The sequence below is a fragment of the Aspergillus ruber genome (assembly GCF_000600275.1).
Source record: "Aspergillus ruber CBS 135680 unplaced genomic scaffold scaffold00029, whole genome shotgun sequence".
Taxonomy (NCBI): Eukaryota; Fungi; Ascomycota; class Eurotiomycetes; order Eurotiales; family Aspergillaceae; genus Aspergillus; species Aspergillus ruber.
The window spans coordinates 275,872-300,204 of record NW_024467325.1 but is presented as its reverse complement, the minus strand read 5'-3'; the positions used below and the strand labels follow the sequence as shown (position 1 = coordinate 300,204).

General features: G+C 50.2%; 13 protein-coding genes across 13 annotated transcripts; 4 read left to right on the top strand and 9 right to left on the bottom strand.

Moving 5' to 3' along the window:
* Positions 1-101: 101 nt before the first annotated feature.
* On the bottom strand, positions 102-1,318 carry EURHEDRAFT_380513 (uncharacterized protein; the record flags this gene model as incomplete). The annotated part of the gene is made up of 2 exons (XM_040779304.1): positions 102-785; positions 836-1,318. The coding sequence occupies 2 exons, from the start codon at positions 1,316-1,318 to the stop codon at positions 102-104; spliced, it is 1,167 nt and encodes a 388-aa protein (XP_040635832.1).
* Positions 1,319-1,965: 647 nt separating this feature from the next.
* Positions 1,966-3,713, bottom strand: faeB-2 (putative feruloyl esterase). Its single transcript, XM_040785557.1, has 2 exons — positions 3,316-3,713; positions 1,966-3,263 (listed from the first exon to the last, which is right to left on the bottom strand). The coding sequence occupies exons 1-2, from the start codon at positions 3,650-3,652 to the stop codon at positions 2,020-2,022; spliced, it is 1,581 nt and encodes a 526-aa protein (XP_040635831.1). The 5' UTR covers positions 3,653-3,713; the 3' UTR covers positions 1,966-2,019.
* An 807-nt stretch (positions 3,714-4,520) lies between these two features.
* Positions 4,521-6,779, bottom strand: EURHEDRAFT_389070 (putative nuclear membrane fusion protein Kar5). The gene is made up of 6 exons (XM_040779762.1): positions 6,402-6,779; positions 5,544-6,352; positions 5,269-5,490; positions 5,162-5,218; positions 4,774-5,116; positions 4,521-4,722 (listed from the first exon to the last, which is right to left on the bottom strand). The coding sequence occupies exons 1-6, from the start codon at positions 6,502-6,504 to the stop codon at positions 4,691-4,693; spliced, it is 1,566 nt and encodes a 521-aa protein (XP_040635830.1). The 5' UTR covers positions 6,505-6,779; the 3' UTR covers positions 4,521-4,690.
* A 137-nt stretch (positions 6,780-6,916) lies between these two features.
* Positions 6,917-8,147, top strand: EURHEDRAFT_415851 (mitochondrial 54S ribosomal protein uL6m). The gene is made up of 3 exons (XM_040782795.1): positions 6,917-7,216; positions 7,296-7,409; positions 7,472-8,147. The coding sequence occupies exons 1-3, from the start codon at positions 6,943-6,945 to the stop codon at positions 7,843-7,845; spliced, it is 762 nt and encodes a 253-aa protein (XP_040635829.1). The 5' UTR covers positions 6,917-6,942; the 3' UTR covers positions 7,846-8,147.
* Positions 8,057-9,118, bottom strand: EURHEDRAFT_463420 (3'(2'),5'-bisphosphate nucleotidase; the record flags this gene model as incomplete). Its single annotated transcript, XM_040784878.1, has 1 exon — positions 8,057-9,118. The coding sequence occupies one exon, from the start codon at positions 9,116-9,118 to the stop codon at positions 8,057-8,059; it is 1,062 nt and encodes a 353-aa protein (XP_040635828.1).
* Positions 9,119-10,014: 896 nt separating this feature from the next.
* Positions 10,015-10,866, bottom strand: EURHEDRAFT_463511 (MBL fold metallo-hydrolase; the record flags this gene model as incomplete). Its single annotated transcript, XM_040784887.1, has 1 exon — positions 10,015-10,866. One exon carries the CDS (start codon positions 10,864-10,866, stop codon positions 10,015-10,017), a length of 852 nt encoding a protein of 283 aa, XP_040635827.1.
* A 379-nt stretch (positions 10,867-11,245) lies between these two features.
* On the top strand, positions 11,246-12,921 carry EURHEDRAFT_517955 (MFS general substrate transporter; the record flags this gene model as incomplete). The annotated part of the gene is made up of 5 exons (XM_040786617.1): positions 11,246-11,368; positions 11,461-12,075; positions 12,112-12,224; positions 12,273-12,327; positions 12,367-12,921. 5 exons carry the CDS (start codon positions 11,246-11,248, stop codon positions 12,919-12,921), a joined length of 1,461 nt encoding a protein of 486 aa, XP_040635826.1.
* Positions 12,922-12,955: 34 nt separating this feature from the next.
* Positions 12,956-14,315, bottom strand: EURHEDRAFT_415849 (putative C6 and C2H2 transcription factor). The gene is made up of 3 exons (XM_040782794.1): positions 14,122-14,315; positions 13,590-14,070; positions 12,956-13,531 (listed from the first exon to the last, which is right to left on the bottom strand). Exons 1-3 carry the CDS (start codon positions 14,265-14,267, stop codon positions 12,968-12,970), a joined length of 1,191 nt encoding a protein of 396 aa, XP_040635825.1. The 5' UTR covers positions 14,268-14,315; the 3' UTR covers positions 12,956-12,967.
* Positions 14,316-14,764: 449 nt separating this feature from the next.
* Positions 14,765-16,630, top strand: EURHEDRAFT_205358 (LSB5 family protein). Its single transcript, XM_040777954.1, has 4 exons — positions 14,765-14,969; positions 15,023-15,174; positions 15,228-16,310; positions 16,395-16,630. The coding sequence occupies exons 1-4, from the start codon at positions 14,955-14,957 to the stop codon at positions 16,405-16,407; spliced, it is 1,263 nt and encodes a 420-aa protein (XP_040635824.1). The 5' UTR covers positions 14,765-14,954; the 3' UTR covers positions 16,408-16,630.
* A 256-nt stretch (positions 16,631-16,886) lies between these two features.
* Positions 16,887-18,782, bottom strand: EURHEDRAFT_463423 (uncharacterized protein; the record flags this gene model as incomplete). Its single annotated transcript, XM_040784879.1, has 1 exon — positions 16,887-18,782. The coding sequence occupies one exon, from the start codon at positions 18,780-18,782 to the stop codon at positions 16,887-16,889; it is 1,896 nt and encodes a 631-aa protein (XP_040635823.1).
* Positions 18,783-19,580: 798 nt separating this feature from the next.
* Positions 19,581-21,260, bottom strand: EURHEDRAFT_380503 (putative MFS multidrug transporter; the record flags this gene model as incomplete). Its single annotated transcript, XM_040779303.1, has 2 exons — positions 19,581-21,025; positions 21,089-21,260. The coding sequence occupies 2 exons, from the start codon at positions 21,258-21,260 to the stop codon at positions 19,581-19,583; spliced, it is 1,617 nt and encodes a 538-aa protein (XP_040635822.1).
* Positions 21,261-21,528: 268 nt separating this feature from the next.
* EURHEDRAFT_415844 (uncharacterized protein) lies at positions 21,529-23,108 on the top strand. The gene is made up of 4 exons (XM_040782793.1): positions 21,529-21,919; positions 21,973-22,215; positions 22,272-22,829; positions 22,882-23,108. The coding sequence occupies exons 1-4, from the start codon at positions 21,907-21,909 to the stop codon at positions 22,899-22,901; spliced, it is 834 nt and encodes a 277-aa protein (XP_040635821.1). The 5' UTR covers positions 21,529-21,906; the 3' UTR covers positions 22,902-23,108.
* A 105-nt stretch (positions 23,109-23,213) lies between these two features.
* Positions 23,214-24,254, bottom strand: EURHEDRAFT_443454 (DUF2011 domain-containing protein; the record flags this gene model as incomplete). Its single annotated transcript, XM_040783482.1, has 3 exons — positions 23,214-23,540; positions 23,600-24,158; positions 24,229-24,254. Coding segments are annotated over 3 exons (912 nt in total), but the record flags the coding sequence as incomplete, so codon positions are not given.
* Positions 24,255-24,333: the final 79 nt, after the last annotated feature.

Genomic DNA, 24,333 nt, shown 5'->3' with positions numbered 1-24,333 from the left:
ACGAAGAAAAAACATATAGTAATGTCAGGGATATCAAAATCGTCACGGGACATGTAGCAAGAATATATCATCAAAAGAGAGGTATATAGTATGCGAGACGATTACTGCGCCTCGACTTCGTCTGCCCATGTGGATCCCTCCACAGGCGACCAGCTAGGTTCAATCTTCTTAGCAGCGGCAGCCCAGTTTGGTTTGGCGTCTGTCGGAGGGTCTTTGGCGCCTGGAAGAGCAGGGAACTCGGCTTCATTGCCAGCAGCCGGCGCAGGCGTCGGGGTTTTCGTTTCATTTGTCGCAGCAGCAGGCTTCTCGAAAGCATTATCGGGTTGCCAACCATCCCTCCGCGGTCCGCGAGAGTTGTTCCGTCCTCGTCCACCCCTACCACGTCCTCGGCCGCGATTACCGCGATGGCCTCCCTGGTTGTCCCTTGGGTTCTCATCCGGACGACCATCATCAAAGTCCCGTCGAGCATAACCCGAAACACCACCGTGCATTCCACGCCGGAAACCACCCTTCCCACCCCGAGGATTATAGTCTTCCTCCTGCTTAGTAGCGTCCCACTCCCGTCCGTTCAAAGCATTCATTTTCCGCTGGCGGTTACGTTCTCGCTCCGAGTCCATCACACGACGGTTCGCGCGCTCTTGGCGACGTTTTTCATCGGCAACTTTCTCGCGTTCGAGGAAGGATGCTTGGTCAGCTTCTGCGCGGGCGTGAGCGGCGGATAACTTGGCAGCGTTTTCTTTGGCGGCTGCCATTCGTTGGGTGAGTTGTTCTTCGGTAAGTTTGGGCTGTTTCGTCAGCTACACTAGTTCATCGGACATGACATCAAAGGGCATACCTTCTTAATCCCACCCGTCGCACTGCGATCCCCACGGACAGCCGGTACACGCAATCCCTCAGCTCCGCCATTCGACGCAGGCCCCTTTGACTCCGACGAAGCGTCATCCTCCTTCTCTTCAACTTTCTTCTCCGCCTCTATAGTTCCACCCTCAGGCTCAGGTGTACCCTCGACAGCCTTCTTATTCCCACCATCATCCTTTCTCCCCGGAGCATTTGACCCCCTCCCTCCGCGACCTCTCCCGCGACCCCGCCCTCTCCCCCTCTCACCCCCGCGCCGCGGGCCGGTTGGTGTCTGTATGGGAGCTGGTGAAACAGCTGGTGACTCAGTCGGTGTATCGTCTGGCTTGTTTATAGTCTCGGGTACTTCCTGCGGGGCGACGTCTGAGGATACTTGCTGTTGCTCCGCGGAAACTGGGATGATTTCATCGTCAAAGAGATCATCGCCGCCTCTGGTCTGCGCGAACTCATCTTCGCCGGCCATAGCTTATATATTGAGTTGTGTTATTTAAGTAGGAGAGTAAAGGAATTGGTTAATAGACAGATGGCAAACAATGAAATGTAGACTAGACTAAGCCTAGACTGTAACTAAGTTACTCGAGCCGCTGATTCAGCGCTAGTTATCGCGGAGAGCGATATCGCCGATGGCACCTACGCAGGGGCACCTTGTGATTGGCTCGTTAAATATTGGCCCTGATTGGTCGGGTTGAGCTCTATTGTTTTATCTCTACTGTAGGACTACGCCAAGTAGATTAGCTAGTTACAGGAAAGACTGGCATATCAATACAATTAATTGGTAGCTCACTGGGCACGAACACGGCTGCTTAGTTTGTGAGGTCCAGCTGAAGAACAGAGCTAGTACTAAGGCAGTTGGTGGGATGCTGCATGAAATCCAAATAGACACCAGTCGCTTGGATATAGGTTCAGCTTAGGAGTGAGCTTGGCTCAGCTGAGGGAGGGCACACTCTGACCGCACAATTCAAGGTAGTCACGCTGTTTCCCTTCGGCTAACAGATCTCTACCTTCACGGACGGGTGGCCTGCAATACCAGAGCGATGAGGAACCGAGGTGTCGAGTTTCTGAGTATTCACAATTAATTATGCATTTATGTATCAGATAAAAGGCAGAAATCCGGTATATATGTACAAAACTCGACTATCATTATATATACATCACCACTACTCACTAAACACACTGCCACGCATTCTCATCAGTGTAGTTCCCCGGCCCCTTGAACACATTCCTCTTCGGAAACCTACAGTGCTTCCGGGCATATTGGACCTGTGAACCTGGGCCATTCGCAAACTTCGCACCGCGAACCGTTTCCGGTGCAACACCGTCTTCAACCCACTTCACCATCGCCATAAGCACGTTATCCTGCGGCTTGTCGCCGTTGTACGCATCGTATCCGTTTCCAATTCCATACGCTCCGTCACCACCGTTGCAGTGCCCCATGCCACTGATCTGGAAGAAGCGGTAGAACTCGTCCAGGTCGCTGGGTGCCAGATTCATGGTCTCAGCCACGCGACGGTAGTACAGCTTCGAGTTGTCCGAGCTGATCATCTGATCCTGCAGACCATGGTAGCTGAGGACCTTTCCGCCTGCGCTACGGAAGGGGGTGAGGTCCGCTTCCCAGGTCTGGATGTTGTAGGGGTTCTGCTTCAGGGCGGCGGTGGCGTCGTGAACATTCCAGTTGGATGCGTTGTAGTTAGGGTCGCTGTAGGTTACGTAGCGGAGCCAGTCTTGGCTGTATTGGAAGGGTTTGCCAGAGTACATGACGCTGCTGGTGAGGACTTCAGCGCCTGGTTGCATGCGTGGGTAGAGGAGAGTTCCGTTGGCACCGTAGAGCGGGGAGAGGACTTGGCGGACGGTGTTGGCTTGAGCGCCGGATAGACAGCGGTTGGTATTTGTTGTGTTGGACTTGCAGATGATAGTTTCGAGGACGGGGTTGCAGACGTCCGGGTCTTCGATGATGCCGTCTTTGGCGCCATCTAGGGCATCGCATTGTCGGAGGATTTCTTGGTGGGCGACCTTCCAGAGGGCTGGCGAAAGATAGGTGTCTGAGGATGGGGAGCCGGTAATAGGGTAGAAGTGTGCACTCCATGAAAGTAGGTTGATGAAGTTGAAAGCCGGCGCTCCGGCCACCACACCATCGAAGTCGTTAGGGTACTTCTGAACCGACTTGAATCCTTGCCGGCCACCAGTCGAGCATCCGAAGTAATACGACTTCTTGAATCCCTCGTCGTAGAACAACTTGGTGAGCTGCTTGCCAACCACGACGCCCGTGTGCAGGGAACGGTAGGCAAAGTCCTCCAGGACCTCAGGATGCTGGTAAAAAGGTTCACCCGACGTTCCGTTGTGACCATTGTTAGCTCCAACAGCGGCGAAACCCAATTGAGCTGTATACGCAAGGTCATAGTACTGAATGCCTATTCGTTGTTAGCCAGAGTCCCTCGAGTATCACAGTGCAGGGTCACATACAACCACCGAGACCTCCATTACCCGTACTCAAGAAACGACCAGTGTAGTTCCGAGGAAACCAAGCTTCCAATGTAATCTCGCTGGCGTTCGACGTCGTAACAGCCATCGCAACCCGGCACAGGTCCCCAGCCACAGCCTGAGAGGTTTCGCCGCAGGTGGATGGGTTGTCTGCCAGCGACAGGTTCGTTCCACCGGGCACGTAATTGGCGAAGTTGACTTTGACATTTGGTAGATCGATTTTATCCGCAAAGTTTGTACAGCGAGACTGAAAAACGTCTTGGCTGGCCAGGACTGACGAGCCCATGGCCAGTAGGGCAAGAAAGCGGAGGAGAGCCATAGTGCGTGGTCAATCGTCCCGATTGAGTTGCGTCTATATCCAAAGTGTCAGACGGTGAAAGGGTTCGCCTCCGTTATTAAATATGCTCCGCATGGTACTCGGCAAATGGTTCACCGGGCATACTTCTCTGTACAGCCATACGGAGTACAAGGTACGCGTACATAGTGTCCGTGCCAAGCTTTGTAAAGAGATCAATTAATAGAGAGCACAGATTTCCCGAAGTAAAGCCGTTGCTGACGCCATAATTGAGGGCGAAGCGACCAAGGCAGCAAGGATATGCGTCAATGCTTGGTTTAAAATATCCGAAACGCAGTGCGGAAAAACCCAAAGTGTGGATTAATTCCAACGTCTCCAGAGACAAATCCGGGGATCGTCAGGGTTAATTTCCCACGCGGGGAAATTTCAGGTTGCTGACTGGTTCGGAGTTAGCATCAGGGGAGTGGACTCAGTGAGAGTACAACTCGGATAGCATCTATGCCGATTATCAGGGCTTTGGTTCTGTCATACCGACCAAGCACTACCATTTAAGCATGGACTGTGGATCCGGAAGCAACACCAATAGAGCTGCTTCCAATCATAGGAAGCATCACGATTGTAACAGGCCATCTCGGTTTACCGAATGAGTACAACCACTTTCAAAATTACAAGACTCATGGTTGATCGTAGAATGCCGAGGTTCTCACCAGAATACGCAGGTTATGGTATTCCCCGCAAATGCAGAGTACTCCGCACTCTGCTAGCATGCGTCAACAAAGGTGTTGCATAAGACATTGACAGGTCTAACGCTAAGCTACGTCTCACTGTTCCATCGTCAGCACATTGTCACGGTAAATAGAAGTAAGATCAATCCCGATTGCCTAGGTTCTAGGTTGAGCCAATTAACAGGCAAATCGTATGAATTCGGCAGTTAACATTCAGCAATCCCGTAGATTATAGAAAATGAGAGATTTTGTTGTACAGTCGTGACCGGTCGTAAATATATCGCGTAAAGTATATGATACAGCATTATAAACAAGTCGTTTACAGGTCAAATGGCCATCAAAAGATTACCCTCGTCACGATGAGATGAGCTAAAGCAGTATGTATTAGCAGCAATAAGTAGAAACCAAGAAAACACATACTCATCCCGATAAAAAGCACTGCCAGGGCAGACTTTGGATTTTGCGTACCAAGCATGCTGAAAAGCAGAGCACAGACCGTCCAGGCGGAATAGGTCCCATGCAAACCACCCAAAGCAGGAGAGTCTCGATATTTGGTTGCTGTCTCATCAACCATAGCTTGGAGGTTGGCTGCAGTGGCGGTTATTTTATTGAGTAATGCTTGGGAGATTCGGATGTCAGTTTGTATATTATCCTGCGCTTGGGATTGTGCCGCAATAGCTTTGGATTGCAGCAGTTGTGCTCTATGCAGGTTCTCGGCTTTCATCTCAGACCGTCCTATCATTGATTCGAAGGTTCGAAGGCGCTGTAGATGTCAGAGTCGTTCATGAAAATGAACTGTGTCACTTACCTCCGACACCTTGGCCTCCTGGTGTAGAATAGCACCCATCTTTCCAAGTAACCATTCCTACTGTCATTAGTCGCCATCTCAGCCCAATCCCCAAGCCAGATGCTCACTAGTGAAGTGTCAAAGGTTTCCATTTCCCGAGACAGCCTAACCATGTCGCCTTGCAGAAGCGACTCCAAGGATGAACGAAGAGATGATGCAATTTCTATCTGGGTATGCGAATCTTGTCGATGTACCTTCATTAGTTCTTCACCTCTTGCCAGAGTTTCCACGTGGACAGCCCGTAGAGTCTCTTGCAGATGATCAACCTCGTGGGAAACATTCCGGACATCCTATTGTACGTCAGATATATCCTTGTTGATCAGTAAAATAAAACGTTTCAAACCTTCTCGAGAGCTGCGGTTCCTGTGTGAACCCTTCCAAGAGCCGAGGTCACACTGGAAACGACAGACTCAATGCTGGCCTCGACATCATGAAATAATCCACCAATGAAGCGCTTGAAATGTGTCTCAGTGTCCTCCACTTCACGAGTCAATCTGTTCCGCATGGTATCAATAGCATGGACAAATTTCTTCTGCTTTACAGATTCAGCAGCCGCAGTCCGCAACGCCTCCTCAAAACCATGATTAAGTTTGAGTGTAACATCGATGATATGTTTGTGCAATTCAAGTAGTTCCTCCTTCTCACCCTCAATCCTCGCCGCTTGGCAAATCACCAAAGAGTTTTGCCTACTGTTGCTATAAGACGTCCACCACTGCGGTCTCGATTCAAGTGACTTAAGACACGACTCGAGGAGGTGCTGCGGTATATCTTCAATGTCGCCCTGAGATTTATATTTACCTGGGAATCCGAAGAAACTTCTCTTCTGCGGTGATGGAACGGCAATCGGGGAACACGATGGAGGAATTGATGCTCCAGCTCCATCGAGCTCGCAAATAGCCAGCCTTGTCGCATATAATGAACGAATGCGTTCCAAAGTCACGTAGTTGTCCGTTCCGAGACTGCTACCCTTGCCGCCGATTGATTGGCAGGATGTCACCAGTTTGGTTGCGGCAAGCCGGTTGCACGATGGAGCAGATTTCATCGACTCTAGTAATTGGACTGCTTCTGTGAATATAACATCGTGCCGCTGAATTTTAGTATTCAAGAACGAGATCAAATCCATGTCATTGGATGAATTGTGCGTAGACAGCTCTAATTGCTGTCAGTGAGATCAAGGTTATTATGCAACCATATCACATACCATTCGCTGTTGCACTGACAGAATCAAAGGTTATGAGGAAACATGCGAGTAAGAGAATGAACGAAGATAGCATGGCGATTTCAGATGTCCCAGACGTCCTCATTGTGGCTGTTAAGGTCGGGGTCGAAGTCAGTAAGGAGTCAGGTACTGCCTTGACTCGGAGAATATGTAGAAAGAAAGAGATATTTCGCAATTGTTGAAAAATGGGAACAATCGAGACACAGCAGGTTTATAAATTATGCAACAGTAACGAAGGAATAAAGCAAAGAAAGCGTAGATAGAAGATGCAGATATTATATTAATCGGTACAAAACAATCAAAGAAAATAACAGCAGATAAATCTTAGACGAAAGCAATAATCATGATGAACTCGTCACGCCGAATTGAGATAGTTGAGAAGAGATGAAGTCGCAAAGCATCAGGTACAGGGCCATAGAAAGATCACGTGTAGCTACACTAATCCCAATATGGAAACCAAGGTAAAATCCACTCGTACAGTCGGAGACCCCAAGACGCTCCGTCAACCGCAACCACCGCCGCCATGTCCTGCTCCATACCCCAAAGCTGCTTGAGGCAGCTCTCTCGGAATACCCTGAAACAGGGATTCTTGCCCGCGTTCACCTCTCCCGCCGCCTCCCTGTCCCGACGCACACAATGTTTTTCGACCACGGCTCCGGCACAGTCTCGAGTTGGCGGCGCCGCGATTTCGGTACCGCCAGAGGTTTCATTGAGTTTTATTGATCTGCCTCAGACGCAAGCTCGTGGGAGGACAAAGGAGGTTCCGAAGACTGCGGTTGAGATAAAGGGGCCATTAGGTTCGTTGTGATTCCCTTGCGGGCATCGGAAGACAAGACTAATTGTGGGGTTTTTTTTTTTTTTTTTTTGTTGTTGCAGGCCAATTGACCCTTGACCTCCCTCCCTTCCTCGAAGTTGCCCATGATGAAGCTACCCGGAAAGCAAAGGTGTCTGTGAGAGACTCCGGAAATGAACACCAGCGTGCCATGTGGGGTATGTACTTCGGAGTTCCTTGGGAGACTGGATCATGGCCTAACAATTGTTGTTACTTTCAGGTACCATGCGTGCGCACCTACAGAACTATATCCTTGGCGTTGCGGAAGGTCACATCTGTATCCTCAGTCTTGTTGGTGTCGGTTATAGGGCCAGCATCGAATCCACAGCAACCACGGTCGAACCCACATATCCCGGCCAACAATTCATTAACCTGAAAGTCGGTTTCTCACACCCCGTTGAGCTGGGTATTCCGGAGGGCGTTAAGGCAAGCACTCCGCAACCCACACGTATCCTGCTGGAAGGCGTTAAGAAAGACATGGTGACGAGGTTTGCGGCAGAGATTCGGGAATGGAGAAGACCGGAGCCGTACAAGGGCAAGGGTATCTTCATTAACGGAGAGACGATCAAATTGAAGGCTAAGAAAATCAGGTAATTTTGGCGGTTTTCTAAATTTTCTGTTCTTCGGGGAGCAATTGGGACACTACTGGGTTATGGTTTTTCGTTGAGATGTATATTGAAGCACTTTTATTTCCCCCGCATGTTGTATCTATCCAATGTATTTCTAGGCACACGTAGCATGACATGACAAAAAAAGCTCATTCATCATTATAGGTTCTCATTATAGATCATACATGAATTTTTCTTTACAGCTTCAGAACAACCTTGACGGCATCAATAACCTGGTCTTGGAAGGCCTTGGGGGCGGCAACAACACCCTTGTTGGCAGCAAGAGTCCGGCCCTTGGTGAAGTCCAAGCGGTTACCGTAGATGTCCGTCACCTGGCCACCGGCCTCGCGGACAATCAGATCACCAGCAGCGTGATCCCAAATCTTCTCCTGATAGTCCTTCTTCACAGGGAGACGCAGGTAGATGTCACCAGCACCTCTGGCGATAGAGCAGTATTTAGCCTGTGAGTCCAGGCGCACACTGGGGTTGCTGATACCCAAGCGCTCAGCAACAGCAGCATTGTCGCCCTGCGCGGAGTGAGCGGCCTCCACACCCTCGCAGAAGGTAGCCTGGGCGATATCCGCCAAAGGTCGCATGGAGATAGGCTTGCTCTCAGAAAGCGCACCGTTGGCAAGAGGACGGCTAGCAGATCCCTGACCCTGGATGGCGGAGAAGAGCACACCTTTGCCAGTGCCGTCGTCCTGGTCGGCACCAATGTTCGCAGAGAGCGCCGCGGCGTCATCAACAGGCAGGTTGGGGCACCCAATAGCACCAACCTTCACATCACCATCCACCATCAGACCAAGACAAACCGCATACTGGCCGCCACGGAGGAAGCCCTTAGTACCGTCGATGGGGTCAAGCGCCCAGATGCGACCAGATGCACCACCCTTGCTATTGCCCTGGTCGATGATGTCGAGCATTGCCTCTTCACTGGGCAATGGGCCGCCAAGCAGGTTGTCACTTTCCGCATCCTCCAGCTTGATGTCCTTGCTTAATCTGTAGATCTCGGCGCTCAGCGCCTTGTCCTCGCGGAGGGAGCTGGCCTCTTCCTCGGCGACGATCTCGTCATTGGGGAAGTTCTTGCGGATGGCCTGGATGATCAGGGCCTGGGCTCCGAAGTCGCCAATGGTGACGGGGGATTTGTCGTCCTTAGAGACGGTGCCCTTGGCCTTTTCGTGGAAGACCTTTTGGGTGAGGATGGTCGCGCGCTGGACGGCGAGTTCGGCAATGTAGCGTTCTTGTTGGTATGCGGACATATTGGCGACTTGGATATAGGAGGAAGAGGAGGTAGTTGTGGTTGTGGTGACTAGGTGGGAGAGGAAGGTGGTGAGACGGTGGCGGGCTTTAAGCATAATTGTTTAAGTGGAGCGGGGAGGAAATGAGGATGCGTGGCGGGTTATCAATTCTGAAACGATCAACATTGGACCTTTTAATGTGATTTAATAGGTTATCATTGAGGATATAACATGATTATGGCCATTGGAAAGCAGTTGATGCTAGAGAAATCCCAATTCATCCCAATTTGACATTCCGAATGCGCATCTACATACAGGATGTCTCCGCGTACGAAATGATCATCTACAATACAGTCAGCGCTGATCGCTTTCTAATGAAACAAACATAATCTTGTTTGACCATGATGCACCGGGTCTGCAATCAGCACAGATATTCTACTACGGATTCAGAATACATAGAGAGTAGGCGTATTTATACAATGGTGGTATTCCGTGAAAAAGTTGCCCCTCCATCCATACCGCCTAATATTCTGCCGAGCCTAATTGGTCCAATGAGATCATCATTCTTTGACTAAAACAACCCTACTTATTGCGCGGCTGTCCCTTCGTGGTATGCTTTGGTAATGCTTCTCGTCGATATGAGCAGTGGCTTCGGTATCAACTTGTTTGATGCAGGAAGGTCTGAGGTTCTATTATGGAAGTAGTCCTCCAACAGATCCATAAGGGTTGAAGCTCGCCTGTGAAGCAATATTACATAGCTCTGATTCTATAATAACTTGCTCTGTTTTCTTTTTTTTTTTTTTTTTACTATAAATAGTGTACTATGTACAATGAGCTGAAATTATTTCTTGTATGACGGTACTGTTCAGTTCGGAATCTTTTTCTATCGTCCTTTTCCTCTGCTTGTCGAGTACAAGCTAATAAACAGTCTTAGACACACCAGGAGTCGTCCAACATACTTTATCCATAATCCTTTCTTCTTCGAAAACCTTAACCAAGTCCTCTCTGTCCTCAGTAAAATGTCCCCATGACTCAAAATGCATTGGAACCATAATCTCAGCACCGATGTCACGGACAAACTGAGCAGCCTGTTTACCATCCATCGTAATCTGGATGGGGCCAATAGGGAAGTGGAAGGTTGCATTTCCCAGATTGAGAACAGCGGCCATTACATGCCACTTGTTTCCGATCTCTTTCAGCTCGTCGATATACACCGTGTCACCGGAAAAGTAAATCGCATTTGGCTTCCCTGTTGCAACATCGACGCCAAAAGAGTCGGTCTCCAGAATGAAGCCGGTTACCTCACCAATTGGGAAATGTTTGCAGGGAGTTCCGGTGATTCGAAAACTCTTTCCTCCAATGTTGGCCGTCACAGTTTGCCAGGGGCGAAGACCGACTACTCCAGGGCGAGGACGCAAGTTAGAGGCTCCGTCCATGGTGGTAAACACCTTCCGTCCATCCAGTAGCTTGCGACCTTCTGGGTCGAGATTGTCGAGATGGTCTTCGTGGCTGAGGAGCACCGCATCAATTGGCGGTAGGTCGTGAAGCTGAAGTGCTGGGCCATTGGTGTTGACAAGAGAAACCGGTGGCGGAATGGCGTCCAGGCCAAAGTCTTCCTGTAAGCGGGCTTTCTGCCAGTCTATCTCTGAGACATGAGAGCCCTCAGTACCGAAATAAGGATCGGTTAGGAAGTTGATTCCGTCGATATTCAGGATGGCAGTTGCCGTTGTGATGTGGGTGACTGTGAGGGTTGTATTTGGGAAGGCCATGACTGCAGGAAAACTTGATAAAATGCTCTATAGTGGTATTGGACGAACTTGATGGTTCTAAAGGATGGTAGACACAGAGATGGAAAAGTTTTATAATGAAAATTTACGTTATCGCTTATTATAGCATTAGCATCATTCTTTCTTTTTCTTTCCTCTTTTCTAAGCATTATTAACGTTGTCTTATTGATAAAAAAAAGAAAAATCTTCATCTCGGAGTCCCTGGTAAGCGTTCATTACGCAGCATATTAGGGCATACTGACGGGATGCCGATGGTATCCCGCCCGTCTTTTCGGCATCCCACCCGGCTCTAGGAAAGAAATAGAAATGCATTTATAAGAAATGCATAATGATTTACTTAATCGTTTAATATAATAATGGAATGCGGGCTTTTCTAAAGGTTCTCTGTCCGAGCGTGCCGTCGAGCCTTTTGTTCGTTGCCTTTTTTCTACCTTTACCGGATTTATTCACAAGGGAATGCATACGGTGTCAGAGTACCCATCAAGTATGCTCAACTCAGACCCCCAAGATGCGACTCTTCCAGACCTTCCCGCAGATATCAAAACAACATCGAGTCAACTATCCACGACGCCAAAGACGGAATTCGAAGTAAGCTGGACAAAGAATGACCCCCAAAACCCACAGAACTGGTCCCTACCATACAAATTCTACGTCGTCTTCGCGATGCGCTACGGTGAAACAGTGATCAGCCTCTCCAGCACATCCTACTCAGTCAGCATTCCCGGTTTACAAGACGACTTCCACATCACGAAGATCACCGGACTCCTAGGCATCACAACATATCTGCTGGGCTTGGCCGTAGGAAGCGTATTCCTAGCACCATTGAGCGAGACACTTGGTCGCCGTCCAGTGTACCTGATGTCTGCGGGACTCTTCACGATCTTCGTGCTACCGTGTGCTCTGGCTAGGAACATCGAGACGATTTTGATCTCGCGCTTCGTTGCTTGTTTCTTTGGTAGTGCTTTGATGTCGAACTCGCCTGGTTCTGTTAACGATATCGTCCGAGAAAATCATCGTGCACTGGCGTTCGGGTTCTGGTCTATCGGTCCGATTAATGGGCCTGTTCTTGGGCCGATTATTGGGGGGTTTGTGTTTGAGTATCTTGGATGGAGATGGACGAATTGGTTGATTATGATGAGGGGTGACCTGGCTTTGGTTTCGGTTGGCTCTGTTGAGGAAACTTATGCTCCGGTGCTTCTCCGGGGGTGAGCAGCGAGAAAAAGGCAGGAAACAGGGAATCCCAAGTGGTGGAGTCCTCATGACACACATTTACCGTTCCTGTCATTTTCGAAGACCAACATCAGTCGTCCTTTCATCATGTTGCTTATGGAGCCTATTTGGTGAGTATGAAACCCTCCCCTAATCTACACGTCTAATGTTTTATCCAGTATCTTCTGGGACTGGTACGTTGCCATCGTATACGGCATCCTATACCCCTGCTTTGTGGCCTACCCCATCGCCTTCCAAACAAACCGCGGCTAGACCCCCGGCATAGGCGGTCTCGCATACCTTGGAATAGGCTGCGGCACCCTAACAATAATAACCCTCGAGCCCCTCCTCCGCAGATGGATAAACACCCACCCCAAAGACCCATCAACTGGCAAAATACCCCCCGAAGCAATGGTCCGAGTAACCTGCGTTGGCGCAATCTTGCTTGCCGTACGTGAGGTATGGTTCGCCTGGAAATCCACACCAAATGTACACTGGATCGTGCCCATTCTCGCGGGGATACCTTTTGGAGCGGGTAATGCGGCGGTATTCATTTATAGTAATAACTATCTGGCGCATTCGTATGGGGTTTATTCTGCGTCTGCGCTAGCAGAGAATACGGTTTTTAGGAGTATTATGGGGGCTGTTCTGCCGCTTGCTGGGCCGGCGATATATGAGAGGTTGGGGTTGGAGTGGGCGAGTTTTTTGCTGGGGATGATTGAGGCGGTTTGTATCTTGATTCCTTTTATGTTCCTGTTCTATGGGAATCGGATAAGGGAGAGGAGTAGTATGATTCGGAAAATGCAGGACATAGACCGGTGGCAATAATGTACTACTACATGATGTGAATAGAATTCTCAATGTACACTCGCAACTATATCCAGTCAAAGTCGACAAGATTATCATATAATACAGTAGAAGACCTAGAAATCCACCAATCAGGGTCCCCATTCTCCCTGTGATTCGTCTGTAGGGCAACCCTCTGAAGCCCTTCACTTCCCACGTCAGCTGGTGCATTCCACGACTCGTCGCTATCCGGCATTCCAAAGGACAAATCAGTCAGAGACAGAAGCTGATTCCTACTCCCAGCTGAGTCGGGGCAAGTGCACATGCGGCTCACTTTGTAGAGGGCCAAACCGAACCGCTTGGTCTCCTCCACTCCCACCCACACAAGAACCGCTGGTGCAGTGTCGTCATATTGCGCTAGCATATTTGGATATAAGAACATGCCCAGTTTTCGACAGCTTTGAACAAGGGCGGCTAGAAGGTCGTATTCTTCTGCTTCGATTTGGTATCGCAAGCCTAGATCGAATGTTGCCTTTTCTTTTGCGATGAAAATGGTGAAGATAATATGCAAAAGTATAGCCTGGTATGTTACCATGGGCCATGATGCCCTAGTATTCTGGGCGGGTTCTGAATTGGATACATCCCATTGGCCCTAACGTGCTAAATGTCAACCTCAAATTAGAATCCATTAAACGCATCAGGCAACTGACCCGCTGAGCATTAATCGCAACAAAATGTCTACGATAAATTTCTATAGCAGCATCCCGTGCTTCCTTCCTTCCTTCTATCCACAAACCAATCATGAGAACGGATTGGACGATTATACGTGGCTCCTTTAGTGGATCAAATGTACCCCTGTGAAGGAACGGCCACACTGGATGGAAAACTGTAAAGTAGATATTTGTATATTCATGAACATTCCACTGAAACGTGCCAGAAAACGCAGGGTTAGGGTCAGTGGGTGTTGGGAGACTTGCTTGCACTTCTGTGCCGGTATCCCGTCCATCGCTCCCCATTCCCCCGCTAGCGAGCGAGCAGTTGATTCCCCGCTGTTGACATGAGTCGCAAGGAGATTCGCCTTCACAACGTTCTTTTCGAGCCCGACAAGCGCTGCATGCCTTCTGCGTTCGAGATGAACGAGGGAGTTGTCTCTGTGGGTGGTGGATTCGTATATGTCGCCGTAAGAGGTCACTAGAAGATGATCAGCTGTATATTTCGATATGCAAAGATGAAAATACTCACCTCCTAGTCAATTTTCTTTGGCAATATGGGCAAGATACATGACCTTCTTGCCTATGTTGCAATGCATGTCGTTTCAAGTGTTCTTTGCGTCGATACTTTGCGCTGCATCCGGGATAGCTACATTCGAAAGAAGCATCTGCAGGCATAGTAGATATGTTTCTTAGCACATAACAGTTATGTTTGTCGAGTCTCGAACATACCACATTTGAAATTAGGGAAACTCTGGCGGGATACCGGTGGCGTACCGGTGCTGTAAACATCATAAGGCACCCAGGCGTTCAGGCACTAATTGTGGCGCTAACCCTCATTTAGACAAGTCTGTATCAAAAGGCTTGGCGAGGGGCTGATCACGAGACCGACATTACGGGATTGGGCACACCAGAGGAAACGGTTCACAAAGCAACATCTATCCTTTTGTCTCCTCTCCCCATTCCCCTCCTTATTTTGCAGCATCTCTCGTCTCTACACCTCCCAATTCCTTTCCATTTGTGGTAATCGGTTGTTTCTGCCGCACCATTGCCAAGCCTTACCGCCCGCGATCTAACACGTCACGGCACTCATCTATCGCAAACAAAGCAACTAGTAGAACCGCGGCTGACCGGGGGCAACAGAGTAGCTGAAGGATTGTGCTTCTCAGGGCCGCATGCGCAATTCTCTGGATCTACTGAGCCCGTTCATTCATGGGACATGAACCTGTGGGCTTCCGAGTCCCGTGATTTGACTTTTCCGAAGCACATAGTTGCATGTCAGTTGAGTGGGTGCTACTATTAAATGCCCGTTTATAGCTTATGAGCTTAATCTGATATAATATCAGTTAAAAATCAAGCTTCAATATGTTCCACTCTTCGGTAAGTGTCTTGTCACCCAGAAAATTGGTGTCTGTTACTGATGAAATGTGTAGAAACCGTACTCGGCTGTGACTGCACAGATCGAAGTCCTCACTGGCGATCAATATGAGGTCGAGGATTCTAGTGGAATTGTCGATCTCATCGAAGCCATTCAGATCCAGGGCAGTGGTCCGGTGGAAGCAAGTCGCGCTCTGCGCAAGAAGCTGTTAGTACTGCCAGCTTGTTTTGTATCGGACGCAATGAGCTGACTATGTATAGCAAATATGGAAACATTCACCGCCAGCTAAGAGCGCTCACCATTCTCGACTTTCTGATTCAGAATACCGGAGAGCGGTTTCTGCGCGAATTTGCAGATGAGCCGTTGTTAGAACGACTGCGAATTTCCGCTACTGATCCCGTGTCTGATCCATTGGTAAAAGAAAAGTGCAAGCAGCTCTTTGGCCAATGGTCAGTGTCCTACAAGAACACTCCGGGCATGGAACGAGTGGCGGCACTTTACAAACAACTCCCTAAGCGCAAGAAGCCAGCCAGCCAGGCCAAAGCCAAAGTTCTTCGAGACTTTGAGCCTCCCAAAGAACAGCAACCGCTAGGTCACAGTGTGTCTATTTCAGCCGGCAACGGACCATCAACAGTTGTCGGTGGCGGGTCCAAGGCCAAGCACAAAGCGAAACAAGAAAAGAAAGAAAAGGAGAAGCAAGAAAAGCTGGCGCAAAAGGAAAAGAGAAAGAGCCTGGGAGCTTTCCGCTCCTTCAGCCTAGAACGCGAGAAACCGCAAATGATCCAAACCCTCGCGAACTCCTCAGTCGCCAGCACAAACCTCCTCAACGCCCTCAAACTAGTCAACCGCGAAACCCAGCGCGTCAGCGAAGACATCGAAGTCATGAACCGCGTCGACAAATGTAGAGAACTCCGCCGCCAGGTTCTCCGCTACATCCAATACATCGAAACAGAGGAATTCCTCGGCGGCCTCATCCACGCAAATGAAGAACTAGTTACCGCCCTAATGGCCTTCGAAGTCCTCGACAAGAGCGTCGACTATGACAGTGACAGTGACCAGGACGTCCTTGAATCAGGCTGGTCACCACGAGACGATGATTTTGACGAGAGCTTTTCGGGTCTTAGTATTAACCCACCCAAACCACCCCGTCCTGCTCGTCCTGTGAGTTTGCCCGTTTTGCCTTCTGCTTCACGGCAGCAGGGTAAGGGCAAGGGTGTTTTTGATGATAGTGAGAGTGAATCAGAAACAGATTCGGAAGATGAGGACGATGATGATGAGAATAATCCGTTCGGTGATCGGAATGCTATCCCGCCGGCTTCTGTTGATGCCGCTGGACGTACTTGGTAGGTTCACGTCCCCCCCCCCCCCCCCCCCCCCCCCCGCGGCTTTCTTCGATAACATTCAATGATAGAACTAACAATTACCAGGAGAGAAGTCTAGTCGTGCGTGTTCATGTAACGACTCTCGTTCTTTCGCATTGCTTTATTCTGCCCATCTTATCCCATACCCTGCCTATCGCTGATAGACTATACCCATTTTTATTATTGTTTCTATGCGGATGTTCGAGCAAGAGGTGGGCGGGAACACTCAATTATGACTGAATATATGATCAATTGATAGCCTGTGGTGCATTTCTTGCCTTGCATAGCATGGTGTATTGTAACTTGTACAGCGTACTATCCCACGCTGTAAATTTGGGTGAAATTAACTCTTTATTCATTATTGGGTATTGCGATATAGCTATAGACATGCATGCGCGTAAAACTCAGACAATAGCAATATGTACTTGAATCGTAGTAACAAAAGAGCAAATGGGTATTATCAACTAGATCAACCATATAATTATCAACAAGAATTGAAAAAAGGAGAGTAGAACGGAAAGATATATGGACAGAAAGAGAAATGGAGGGGAAATATGCTCACGAACACAAAACCTTCGTCTTCATCCACTCACTCGTTCCAACCCCCAAATTCAATCCATTCCGTGCCCACCACCTCCGAACTCTTCCCTCGGCCCCAGAAACCGGATCCGCGTCTTCAAGCGCCTCTTCGATATCGCACGTCTTAAACTCCACCCGCAACCCGCTCCGCCGCCACCACTCGAGCACATTGTCATGTCCATTCTTGGTTGGTCCGACGAGTACCTGGCAGTCGAAAATCATCTTTGCGCCTTTGAGTCTGTGCCATAGTTGCAGGACGTGCACATGGCCGTGCGTGCTGGCGATACGGGCGATGGACTCGGCGTGGCTATACGGGATTCCCGAGGCATCCCACCAAGCCAGGGACTCAGCGTGGCCGGACTGCGCGGCTAGAAGGACGGATTTTCCTACTTTTAGCGGGATTGGGTTTGTCGGCGGTGCGGTTGTGGAGGCGTTTTTCCACCATTCCAGGACGTGGACGCGGCCTTCGGCGCTGGCGGCTTCGAGGGCTCGTTCTGTGTAGCGGAGTTCGAGGCCCGAGGTGCGCCACCATTCGAGGACGCTGAGGAAGCCTGCGCGGGAGGCGCCATCCATGGCATCGGCGATGTATTCTTTGTTAGGGAGTGCGGGTGCGTCGCGCCACCAGGCGAGAATGTTGGGGTTGCCGTAGATGGCTGATGCGCGGTATGGGAGGTTTGTTAGGCGGGAGGTTGTCCAAAGAAGGTCGAGGTGGTTTTCTGTGAGATAGGAGAGAATATCGGTCCGTGAGAACTTGAAGATGAGATGGCAGGCGAGATCGGAGAGTGGTTTCCAACGCGGCAATGCATCGATGCGCTTTTTGATAGCTGCAAATGAGCCTCGGAGGATTGTGTATTCTAGCGACGCGGGGGCCGACATCTTCAGGAGATGGCATTGCCACTCCTTGGGAACTGGAAGATTTGAAGGGATACCAACAGCTTTGGCGGTCTCCCAGTCTCCCAGGTTGTTCTCGAAGATGTTCAACCATAATTCCAGTGGTAATGAGAGTGCACCGTTTTCTTTGGTTTTGTTGAGTCGGAGCTGCGACTGTCGCGAAATCGGGGTGATAACCCCGGCCGACTTGTCTGCCGGTATGGCTGGTCCATAATCGGCTTGGCTCATATTTGAGGCGTCGTTTGTAAAAGAAAATCCAAGTGTCTTTTCAATAGTTCCATGAAGTTCCTTCAAACCGTCCCAAGGAAGTTGGACTAGCTCGTCAGGTCCTTTTGATTTGAACAGGACTGGCGCGACAATACTGATCCATGGCCAGAATCGCTCAAGTTCGTTGAGCTGCTTGTTGCTCAGTGGATGTTCCCATTCACAAACGGTCATACCCGGAATGAGAACGACAGGCTTCGACGACCTCCACCCACGCAGAAGGGCCAGAGTCAGAGTGTTGGTCAGACCTCCAAGCATTGATCCCAGAGTTCCAGCGTCGATAGGGGCCACCAGTAGCATATCAGCCCATTCACAAAGCTCTGCCGCCTTGGCCTTTAACCACCTCCTAGCAGCCGTCTTTTTCTCGAATGTCTGGCTATCCACCGTGTCCATGTAATGTGGTACCTTGTTCATGCCCGCAAGTGACGCTGAAGGCTCGTCCGTGATCAACCGTAACTCGATCTCGGGATTCTGTACCAAGGAGGGGAGGACATTGTCGACAAAAGAGCTTTCTGTCGATAGAAGCAAGCGTTTCCGACGTGGGGGCGACGGAGTAGAAGTGGCATGTTTCGATATCCCGGCGCCGGTATCTCTGTTTCCGATTACCGTCTCTTCACTATCCTCATCAATTTCCATCTCCGTCGAGCAAAAGCCCTTCGAGACGACAGTCTTCAAGTTATAGGGAGTGGCTAAGCTATCGGATTCGAAACCTATTGCCATATCAAGAAACAACCGGAGGATGATCGAAAATGCAATCGAAGACGTAGGTTGCGATGACGGTTTTTTCTTTTCTTTTTTTTTTTTATCTGTTAAGAGATAACGAAGTAACACGGTTGCGCCTTCGTATGCAGGTGAACGTGTCAAATTCGCTTCAAAACACAGCCAAAAATTATCGTCCTTTAGCCGGCCACGATATGCGATCCATGTAACCTCCGAATTCGTGGCGTGAAGCACAACGGAAGTGGCTTATCGGGGACGTACGAGTTTATACGGGTGGATAGGTGTGTTAATATTGAAATCGGATGGTCAAGAGCGGTGTGTCTTTTCGAGTCGTAAGGTGCTCTGTTTCAGGGCGAGGTACGGAGTATGCGCTGGTTTGGGAATTTCTTCGGCCGTGAATCGGTGATTAGTTGGTCGCCACTGTTCGGAAATGTACACAAAGTAGATGCTAGAATGCGCAAAAATCAGGACGTCAAGTCATGAGAAAGCGTAACAACGGGAATGCAGAAAATTGCAGAATAATGCAGAAAGAACAAAGTGCAGTAGTAGTCGATGGCGAAGTTAGCCGGTTGTCAAGATGAAGCCATCGCCCGCCGAGAGTGACGAAGGCATTTCCCAATGCAGTCATGTGGGCGATCATCGCTGATTGGTTAGTGCCAAGTAGACCACCAGTTTTCGGGTCTGGCCAATCAGAGCAGAGGGTTAGAGCATCAGGTTTCGATACTTTGGTCTATGAATATTGGCAAAAGTCTAGACTATGTCCATATACATACTTGTGCAATCAGGGGGATACAGCAATCAGCGCTCCCGTCTGGCCAGATTCGTATGAAGTTTGTGCTCTCTCATCGCCAGACTCGCCAACGCTCCCAAAACAGCCAGACCACAAAGGGTTAGAAACACAGCCCGCAGCGAGTCCATATACGCAGCCAGTGCACCCAGTCTCCAGTCCAAAGGAAGCTTGCGAATTTCGTCCAGGTTGTCGCGGATGCGAGAGATCAGCTCCTTGGCGTGCTCGCGACCACCGAAACGAGACCAAAGCCCGGATTTAAGTACATTCTGGAAAACAGCGGAGGCGACGGTGATGCCAATGGTGCTTCCTGTACTACGGAAGGCATAAGATGCAGATGTAATGACAGCATGGTGTTGGTGGTCAACAGCGGAAATGAGCGCAACCAGAGTGACCGTGAGCATCCCACCGTAGGCAGTTCCGCCCAGGAAGAAGTAGATGAAAGGCAGCCAGGCAGGAGTGCCAAGTGACATAGTGCAGATCAGTGCTGTTCCGAGAACCATAAGGGCCATCGAGGCATGGCTGAAGGTCTTGTAGCGGCCAGTGGCGCGCATGAGAATCCCAGTTCCCATGGATCCCAAGGAGGTTCCAATCGCTTGAGGGATCAATCTCGCACCGGCCGCGGTTGCGGACAAACCTTGGACTTGGAAGTAAAGTGGAAGGTAGAAAAGGAGCCCAAACACCGCCATGGTGGTGAACCAGTTAGTCAAACAAGCCGAAAGGACGGTTCTATTGAGCAACAGGTTGACTGGGATGACCGGCTCAGACGCCAGCTTCGCCTCGACATAGACAAACAGCCCCAGGAACACTGCGGACAATGGCAGAGTGGTAAGAACGAGAGGGTGAGTCCATGGCACTTGGTTACCACCCGTATTGAGGCCGAGCAGGAATGTCACAAGCGTGATGACCAACGTGATGGCACCTAGGAAATCAACGCGCTTCAGCCGCCCAGTAGTGTCACCCTTCACCGGCACCTTCACGGAAATAGCCACCAGAATGCAGGAAACTACAACGAAGGGAACTTGAATGAAGAATGCCCACCGCCATCCTAGCGTGTCATTGATCCAACCGCCAAACACACCCCCCAGACCACCGCCAGCACCATAGCAGATATTACCAATCCCCTGCCATACACCTCGCTTCCGAAGTGGGACCAAATCAGAGACAATGAACGTCGAAATCGCAGTCAATCCACCACCCCCAATCCCTGAGACAATCCGGCCAAGCACAATGACCCATTCCGCTTCTGCCAGACCGCAGATCAAATTTCCCGCGGCGAAAAAGACGTTAGAGAAGATCAGACCAGCGCGGCGGGAGTAGATGTCGGTCAATCGACCACTAATAGGTTGGAATGCGGCATTGGAAATCAGATACGCAGTTGCCAGCCAGGAAAGCAGCGACAGGGATTGAAAGGACGAGGATATTGGGACCGTCAGCGTCGCAACGATGGTAGTATCTACAGAACATTACGGGATTAGCATGGCAGACAAACCGCGAAAATTCAGACCGGTTATCATACCAAGAGCTGCCAAAAATACACCCACCCAGATACTACCCAGAATCAAGACCAATTCCTTTGTACTGGGCTCCTGAGCCAGGGGTACTTCGGAATCCTGTGTTGCGGCTGTGCCCGGGGGTGCATATTGTTGTGTTTCCTCGCGTAGAAGCGGCGTTTGCTCCGTAGCGGGCATGGCGTGTGGTCCGTACGAGTCAGCCGTTTGAGATCGACTCCGGTCAATATCGAGTCCGTGGAGAGCAGTCCTTGTATTTGTAGAAAGGGTCTTATGCGCGCAATTTAAAGCACAAGCACGAAAGAGGAGTCGCAGTTGTTCCGAAATGCGGAGACTCGAACGGAATGGCCCGTCGGTAACTGTGGTTGGCATACATAGTGAACGGCCACTTGTACTTGAATAGCATCCATTACTCTGCAGTATACTCTGTACTACACAATGATAACGGCCGATATAACTCCGGTCCACGTTGAGCTCAGGGGAATTGGATACGCGCTATCGAGCAATCAAACCAGGACCAATGACTGCCACGCACTGATGGAATGTGGAGTTTGACGGCGGGTGATGAAGCTCAGGAGGGGCTGTGGTCCGTCCGTCGTTCGAGAAAAGAACAGGAGGAAAAAAAACTAATACAAGAAGAAAAGGAGTCGGGATGTTGACGTCCGTGTCAGCCGTCACGTGGGATGCCAATAAATAACCTCCGTCGCGCTGTTGATCTCGACCCAAAGCTCCTTACTCTGTTTTGTTCCCTCTTCACACTACTTTCCTAGCTTGTTCTGTACAGTTTTCTGTTGATTTTTCGCCATTTTCATCATCAACCGTCAAAATGCCGGGTGTTCGTGAGTATACCCCTGCCATATTTGCATACTTCTTCGTTCGCTAACCGCGCAAGCTCCCAATGCTATCGCCCAGTTGAAGAAGGGCCTCAAGGCCATGTTTCGTAACAAGAAGAAGGATGCTAAGAAGCAGAAGGAACAGCCTCCAGGAAATCCTGCAGAGACAAAGCCTACTACGCAGACTACCGTTGCTGGTGGTGCTGCTGCCGGTGCTCCTGCTGCTCCTGCTCCTGCTCCCGCCCCTGCCCCTGCTGCTGAATCCAAGCCCACGGAACAAGCACCAGCGCAGCCCACAGTTGGTACGTTTTTTCTTAGAATCCTTTCACCTCGATTCCTGTTAACAATTGCTGTGCAGAATTAGAAGCTCCGGCCGCGGCTCCCGCTGACAAGCCCGCTGACAAGCCCGCCGACAAGCCCGCAGAAGCGTCGCAACCCACCGAAACAAAACCTGACACTGCTGCCGCTCCTGCGCCTGCGCCTGCGCCTGCTCCTGCTCCCGCTACAGAGACTCCTGCTCCTGAGCCCAAGACGGACGCACCCGCCCAAGAGCAAAAGCCCGAAGCCGCCGCTCCAGCTGAACTTGCCGCTCCCGCCCCCGCCCCGGCTGCGGAAACAAAGATTGAGACTCCTGCTCCCGAATCGAAGCCAGAGACTGCTCCTGAGGCCCCTGCCCCAGTTGCTGCCCCTGCTACTTCTACTCCTGCTTCGCCCCCATCGCCCAAGTCCGAAGCCCCGGCCACTGAAGCACCTGCTGCTCAGCCTGCCGAGGAGAAGCCTGCCGAAGCTGAGAAGCCTGCCGAGGAAAAACCCGCCGAGGAAAAACCCGCCGAAGAGAAGCCTGCCGAAGAGAAGCCTGCTGAGCCCAAGGCCGCTGAAGCTGAGAAGCCTGCCGAAGCTGCTGAGCCGGCAAAGAGTAAGTCCATTTGTACAATGTTTTGTTTCGAAAATGATGCTAACTTTCACAGCTGAGACACCTAAGCAATAGTCTTAGGTTAGGGGCATGATCTAATTTGTCTTTCGTTCTTGTTTGCGTTTGTGATTTAGTTTTGTGTTTATACCTAGCATTAGATACCCATTCCTGCTGGGTTCCGATATTGTGGTTCCATGGTGGATTTTGTTGGTCTAATTATACCCTTAGTTGTTTATGTTACGCAATTCAATGTTGAATATATCGTCTTCGTTCAGTAATCGACTGCTCCATTCCACTACAAGGGTATCAAGCTATCAACCAAGCCATATACGTTTTACCAAAACGAAACGCAATCAATCACTCCTCTCCAGATGATCCATCATCCCCTTCCGCCATAACAACATCCGGATCCTCCCCATTTGCAATCGCTGCCGCAGCCTTCTGCTCCCTTGCCTTCTGTCTCCTCTTAATTTTCCTCTCGCGATTCTTACGATTCCGCTTCTCCGCATCTGCCAGCTTCGCCGTCTCCGCGGCCGTGACGCGCTTGCGGAGCTGGATGCGGCGCTTTTTACCGGGCTTCTTGTGGGATTTCGGCGTTCTTGTTGTGGGGGGGTCAGTTATGTATATGGCTGGTGCTGGCGTGGAGGGGTCTTTGGGTAGTTTGGTGTGTTGACGTTTGAGGTGGATTATGCGCCAGGGGAGGTGGCAGCCGGGCTGTTGCATTTTATTAGCATAAGCCCAGTAGACATTTTTGTAAAAGACAATGTACTCACCCAAGGCTGCACACTAGCCCAATTTAGCATATGTTCTCCGGTAACAGCAACATCCTCAAATTGTCTCCTTCTCGACTTCCCCTCTTCATCCTCGTCCTCGCTCTCCTTCGAACCTGATAACAAACCCGGGGCCGTGAAATAATACTGCCATCCACGGAACGGATTCACAAATCGTCCCTCTGACAAATCCGCGGGCCCGGGCGTTGGCGAGCGTACTCGAATGCGTAGCTTTTGCGTTTGTGTTTGTGTTGCGCCGGCTTCGTTCTTTTGTTCGTTCTGTGCGGTGCGTGTTGCGGTGGACGGTTTTGGGGCGCTGAAGAGCCGGAATTCAAATTCTTGTTCTTCGTCTTCTCCTTCTTCTCCTTCTTTTTGCTCGTGGTTGGTTTCTGTTGGTTCTGGTCCCGCATTCGCAGCGATTGTCTGCTCAGGTGCAAAGGCGTCGACGTCAAAGTTGAGTAGTGCGGCTAGACGCTGGTGGCTATCTTGATATTCTGTTTCTGGTTGTGGAGAGGGTGATGGGGATGTGGATTCGCGGGAGAGGATTTCGTCGCGACGGACGCTGGTTGAGAGGTTAGCTTCGTTGGTGTTGAAGTGAATCGGGATTCACTGCGGTTTGCGATTGAGCGTACCGTTTTGCCTCTGGGAGGTCAAACATGTTTGCAGGATTGTATGTGTTCTCTATGTGACTGGTAATTAGGTACGGGTATTAGTGGATCAAGTGTTGGAGTTCCCCT